The sequence below is a fragment of the Megalobrama amblycephala genome, linkage group LG14 (assembly GCF_018812025.1).
Source record: "Megalobrama amblycephala isolate DHTTF-2021 linkage group LG14, ASM1881202v1, whole genome shotgun sequence".
NCBI lineage: Eukaryota > Metazoa > Chordata > Actinopteri > Cypriniformes > Xenocyprididae > Megalobrama > Megalobrama amblycephala.
In genome coordinates this window covers 31,880,640-31,886,892 of record NC_063057.1, presented here as the reverse complement: position 1 = coordinate 31,886,892, position 6,253 = coordinate 31,880,640, and the positions used below count along the sequence as shown (strand labels likewise).

Genomic DNA, 6,253 nt, shown 5'->3' with positions numbered 1-6,253 from the left:
TTAAAATACTCCATCATTTTTTGTCATAGAGACATAAGTAATATATCAATTGAAACTATAGAATATCTTTTAATTGTATACACAGAGTAAAAACAAAATGTTGTGCTTTTTGTAAAATAAAGGAAACTAAAATGATGCATGATCTCTCCTCTCCCTCTGAACAAAGTCTAATCTGATAGTTCTCAGAAAATAAACTATAACTTAGTGAATACTAATCACAAAAAAATTACACTTATGTCTAAAGACACGTTGAAATGTCAGGTTTTAAATCGTGCAAGTCATATCGAAAACAAAAATTCTGTGTTTATGTAATCTGTATGAAAATAGACACGTCAGAAGTCCGTGATTCAGCTCATTATCTGCTAATGCGGCCACGCCCACGGAGCCAGCGCTATTCAGAGGCAAATTATGAGCAAATACAGGCATTCATCGTCTCAATCGTGTATTTATTGTCTTGAAAAGTGTTTATCTGTATGTAAAAGCCATGGTTAATGACCTTTGGAAGACATGCCGTTAGTTCCTGATACATCCTCTTCTTCTGTAGAATAATTTGTGGACTAAATGTGTACAGAGAGCACCCTCCGGCTACAAGTATGAATTGAAAACACCATTCCTCTTCTTCTTTAGAATAATTTGTGGACTAAAGGTGTACAGAGCGCCCTCCGGCTGCAAGAATCACCTGAAAACACCAGCGCTCATAGTGATAACAATGAATATAGAATAAATATAACTCCTCTGTATAGAAAATTGAGATAAACATATGAGAATCCATCAATATTTCTCCAAATGTGCATGCTTTTAAACTAAAAGCCCATATTCAGACTCTTTGCATCACAGAAATACATTATATTTTAAAGAATATAATAGAATACCATTATTTTAAATTGAGCTGAGACATGAGCATTACAGAGGTTTTTTTCACAGCCTACCTGACTGAAAGGCCTCATTAATATGCAAGTCATTTCAGGTCATTATTATGCAATTCTTTTGTCTTCTCAGGTGTAAATGAGCCATTATTCATGATGATTCACGCCTCCACGCATACTGTGTTTCTTGACAAAAAGTGTCTTGCAAAAACTAAATCAATATATTATTTTATATGAACAAGTAGGCATTATAATTTTTACATAATTTTGAAGCAAAAACTCTAGCCTACAACCTCCAATACCCAGAAAGTCTTGTAAACACAGATTTAATATATATTTTTGGCCTTATTTCAGTGACTTAATTTTTTTGTTTTTTCAATAACCACGCATAAACGTTATTCCTTCAAAAACACAAACATGTACATACATGTTCCTCACATATTATGGTAGCCTAGTTTGTGCTGAATACAGTGTAATGACACCTTTGTCATTAATATGTTTATGAACTACTGAAAAAAAGGCACAAATGTCAGGGCATGTCAAAACTTCTCCAGGCCCCAAATCAGCCTCAGACTCCAGAGGGTTAACTTTTCCTGCCTCTTATTGCTACCTGTCCCAACTTTTTTGGAATGTGTAGCTCTCATGAAATCCAAAATGAGCCAATATTTGGCATGACATTTCAAAATGTCTCACTTTCAACATTAGATATGTTATCTATATTCTATTGTGAATAAAATATAAGTTTATGAGATTTGTAAATTATTGCATTTTATTCACAATTTGTACAGCGTCCCAACTGTTTTGGAATCGGGTTTGTATATATACAAGCAGGACAAGCAGCATGAACCACTGAACAAAGAAACTCCAACAATTCTGACATTTACAGTAATGATGAGATTCATCTGGACTGATTTCAGAGTTCAGCTTACAGTTTTCCTTCTTTCATTCCTAATATATTTTAGTTATCCAGATTGAATTGATGATGATTTGACTCAATCCTCAATCCATCACTCATCATGACTCACAAACACACACTGATCTTACTGTCTATATGAGGATTCATTACACACATTTATTCTGACATGTTATTTCACTGACAGAAGTTCAGCTGTAGTATTACTGTAATGAAGAGAAAATAAGAGACTCTATAACATCTCACTGTTACTAATTCATCATGAGCTCAAAGCATTATGGGTAGAGTCTCTGTACAGTCTAATCTTATTCATTTACACAGTTTCACAAATGATCTTTTAAAAACCCTAAACCCAGGATAGAGCGGTTGAGTGAATGTGGTCTGGACTGTGTGGATGAGGATCATTGTGTTTCTCTTGACTCTGTAGAAGGACAGAGTTCCTGCAGTGTGATCCACATACACTCCTATTCTACGCCTGATGAAGGACTCTAAATCATCATCATCATCATCCTCATCATACACTCCTATTCTACTGCTGATGATGGGCTTTACAGGGAGTTTAGTCTCAATGTGTGTCTGAATGAGTAACTGAAGAAAGAGCAGAACAAACTCCAGGACTGATCATTATATCCAAACCAACACTCATCACCTCCCTTCCTGCTGATGCTCTTATATGACACTGATATATACACATCACCTCTCCACTCAATCTCCCAGTAACAGCGTCGATCACACACACTCTCTCTACACAACACCTGAGACACAAAATCAAATCTGTCTGGATGATCAGGATACGACTGCTCTGTGTCATTGTTAGTAATCATTCTGTTCTCCTCAGTCAGACAGAGGTTTTCACTCGCTGTGTTCAGATCCAGAGTGAACTGATGGGAATCTGATGGAGATAAAACACATCAGAATCAGGAATTATGAATCTGATCTTTTTTTAATGTATCTGAACTCTTCATGTTCAATATATCAGCAGTGTCTCAGTACAGTTTACCAGATATCCTGTGCAAATCATCATTTACATGATCAACTATAAAACTCTTCTGTCATGTTTTCTTTCTCCTTCTACAGGAAGAACATGAACACACTCAGTGAGTTTTTCTGCTTGTTTTCTTAGTGACTTACATTGTAGGAAGTCGTTCCTGGTCCTGGGAACAATGTTGGTGAAAGAGACTGTGGAAATCAGCAGACATGAAGAGTGTGATTATCATGTCAATCTGTAAGAAAGGCAGCACAGATTACAGAATAATTGTGTATGTGCATCTCTGGTGGATGTTAATGCACTCCAACACTGCCTAAGCCATGCAATGAGTCGAGCGCTCTGTCACATGCAGATTCACTCAAGATAGAGAAGCGAGTGCTGAGCTGCTGGGAGTTTTCACCATGTTCAGTGTTTTATACTTATATTGTGTGCATTAATGACAAAAAGTAAGTGTTACTCTCTTCATCTGTTAGTTAGTAATTAAGATTATTAGCAAAAACATGTCATTTTCGTGTGTGCCTCTTTAAATTCCAAGAACTGCTTCTCCCTGCCCCTTTTCAGGGCGTGACCTTTACAGCTCATGCCAATCCTACAGCAATAACAAATCAGAGGCCTGTTGCATGAAGCTAGCTGAACAAACTCTGAGTTTCAGCCCCCTTACCTCACATTGGCAGCTCTGACCACTTAACTGCACTACTTAGGCCTACGTACAGGCCACGGGTGAGAAGAGAGAAATCCACAGTAAAGGAAATCAGAGTGTGGCCACAGGAGGCCATTCCATCTTTACAAGGTTTCTTTGAATGCACACAGTGGAGCATCTTTAAGGATTCTGCAACACTTGGTGACTGTATCGACCTAGACGAATACACAGAAGCTGTGCTGAGATTTATAAACAAGTGCACTGATGATGTGACGGTTAAAAAATCTATCAAGGTGTACTCTACCAATAAGCCGTGGCTGACATGTGAAGTTTGCTCCTTACTGAGGCTCCGCGACGCTGCTTTCAGATCTGGTGACAAAATAGGGTATGCAAGAGCAAGGACCAACCTGAAAAAAGGCATTCGCCAGGCAAAAAAGGCCATTGGGATAAAGTTGTCCACTCAGTTCACTAACACCAAGGACACAAGGTGTGTATGGCAGGGATTTCAAGTGGCCACTGGCCATAAGCCTACAGCAAAAACAATGGACAATGACCCCTGTCTTCCTGATGACCTCAATGAATTTTTTTCTCAGTTTGAGGTTAAGAACATAGAGCTGCACACATGCAGGAACAGTTTCTGTTCAACAGGCACTCAGTTGACAGTAGACAGCGTCAGAGGGTCTTTACAGATCAACCCACGGAAGGCTGCTGGGCCTGACCAGTCCCAGTTGTGTACTTTAAAGGGTGCTCAGAGCAATTAAAGGAGGTTTTTTGTGATATATTTAACATCTCTCTCAGCCAGGCCAGTGTACCCACCTGTCTAAAAAGTGCCATTATTATTCCACTTCCAAAAAAGTCCAATCCATCATCAATGAACGACTATCGTCCAATAGCCTTGACCCCCATTGTCATGAAGTGTTTTGAGCGGCTAGTGATGAGTCATATCAGGTCTTGTCTCCAAATAAATCTGGACCCTCTTCAGTTCGCGTATAAAGCGAACCGCTCTACTGAGGACGCAATCTCCACCCTGCTCCACCTTACATTGACACACCTGGAGAACAAGAACACCTACGCCAGGATTTTACTAATTGACTTCAGCTCAGTATTTAATACCATCTTGCCTCAACAACTGGTGGAAAAGTTGTTGCTGCTGGGCCTGGATTCAGGTGTGTGTATGTGGATTATGAACTTTCTGACAGAGAGACAACAGACAGTCAGAGTTGGCAGTTTAACATCTAAAACAGTAACTGTGAGCACAGGCACGCCACAAGGGTGTGTTTTGAGTCCTTTATTGTTCACACTGCTGACATATGACTGTACTGCCAGTTTTAACAGCAATCATGTCATCAAGTTTGCAGATGATACCACTGTTGTCGGCCTTATTACCGATAATGATGAGTCAGCATACAGGGAAGAGGTGGAGAAACTCACAGCCTGGTGCACAACGCATAACTTGGCCCTCAATACCAACAAGACAAAGGAGATAGTCATAGACTTCAGGAGGGCTAGCCAACATCACCATCTCCCCCTAACAAGCAAAAAAATTTCATGTGTGAAAATAAAATAAATTCCCATGCATCCAGGCCAAAAGCCAAGGGCGGGGACATGTGTAAACACAACAATAAAAATGAAACCAAAATATTCCCCATTGAAGTTGCAATTCCTTTCTTCGCCACTGAGCATACTCACTGCGTGATTTTATCCACAATAGAGAAGGGTTACAGACTCTTAATTCGCTGTAAATCCACCAAGTTTCAATGGAGTGGTTATGTCAACAGCACATGGGGAATCAGCTCAGATTTGAGAGAAAAACGCATCTCTTGTGAGCAAAAGAGTAATAAGAATGGTGCCGTGAGAGGAAAGCCATCAAGGATTTTACTCCCGGTATTTCATGATTCCAAAGAAAGGTGGAGGTCTCCATCCTATTTTAGATTTGCAGACCCTGAACAAACACCAAACAACCATGAGATACATGTTCAAAATGCTTGGATTAAGGACCCCGTCCCAAATGTTGTGTCATGGAGATTGGTTCACATCGATAGATTTCAAGGACGCTTATTTCCACATAGACATTGTCTCATTCTTGTCAGATGTTATCTGCTTTCTGCAGGAACTATTAGATAAAGGTAAAGCCTTTTCGACAGTTAAGGTCTATCTTTCAGCCATCTCAGAATGTCATGTGGGGCTGGACTCGGGTATGATAAGCCAGCACCCCTTGATATGTCAATTTATGAGGGAGGTCTAAGTCTCTGATCCCATCCTGCGATTTATCGGTGGTTCTAGACATGCTCTTCCAGCCCCATTTTGACCCATTAGAGAGTATTGATTTACCAACTCTCCCACCACATTTAAATTTAAAATGAATCATGATGATTCGTCACCCTGGGTCACATGACTGTAAACAATTCAATTACTTCCTTAAAGTGAAGTGACCATTGCATGATGTTACCTTTCCTAAAGGACTTGTGGAAGGGCCACATTTCAATGCCTTTTTTTGTGCGTATGCAAATTTTATACATCAGGCCCTAGAACTTTACCTTTCTCAGAGATCTTCTTCAGCTCCTCTTTGCAGAAATCCTCCAGTTTGTATTTCAGCTGAAGAACAGATTCTCTCATGATATCAAAAGCAGAGAGAGAACTGAAGGGATCGTCATTTACATCTGTAGATTCAGGAGGAGCTGAGAGAGACTGGAAACTCTACAGAAAACAGAAATCAAAGCTCATCACCTCCACACTTCAGACAATAACCTGTACTACGGTCAGATTTGAGCAGCTCTTGTTGATCAGTTTGCAGATTATTTTATTTTGATAAACATTACTCAAAATTTGTAGTGTAAGTCAAAGAT

The 6,253-nt window shown here is 39.4% G+C and overlaps 1 protein-coding gene across 1 annotated transcript; it reads right to left on the bottom strand.

Annotated features, from left to right (window-relative positions):
* Positions 1-2,066: 2,066 nt before the first annotated feature.
* LOC125246197 (tripartite motif-containing protein 16-like protein) lies at positions 2,067-6,253 on the bottom strand. The gene is made up of 3 exons (XM_048157124.1): positions 5,945-6,253; positions 2,911-2,958; positions 2,067-2,671 (listed from the first exon to the last, which is right to left on the bottom strand). The coding sequence occupies exons 1-3, from the start codon at positions 6,021-6,023 to the stop codon at positions 2,328-2,330; spliced, it is 471 nt and encodes a 156-aa protein (XP_048013081.1). The 5' UTR covers positions 6,024-6,253; the 3' UTR covers positions 2,067-2,327.

Excerpts from the sequence above, each read along its gene's own strand:
- LOC125246197 (XM_048157124.1), bottom strand. The coding sequence starts at position 6,023 with ATGAGAGAATCTGTTCTTCAGCTGAAATACAAACTGGAGGATTTCTGC. Across the intron at positions 2,959-5,944 it reads GAAGAAGATCTCTGAGAAAG|TCTCTTTCACCAACATTGTT; the intron begins GTAAAGTTCTAG and ends TGATTTCCACAG. Across the intron at positions 2,672-2,910 it reads CAGGAACGACTTCCTACAAT|ATTCCCATCAGTTCACTCTG; the intron begins GTAAGTCACTAA and ends TATCTCCATCAG.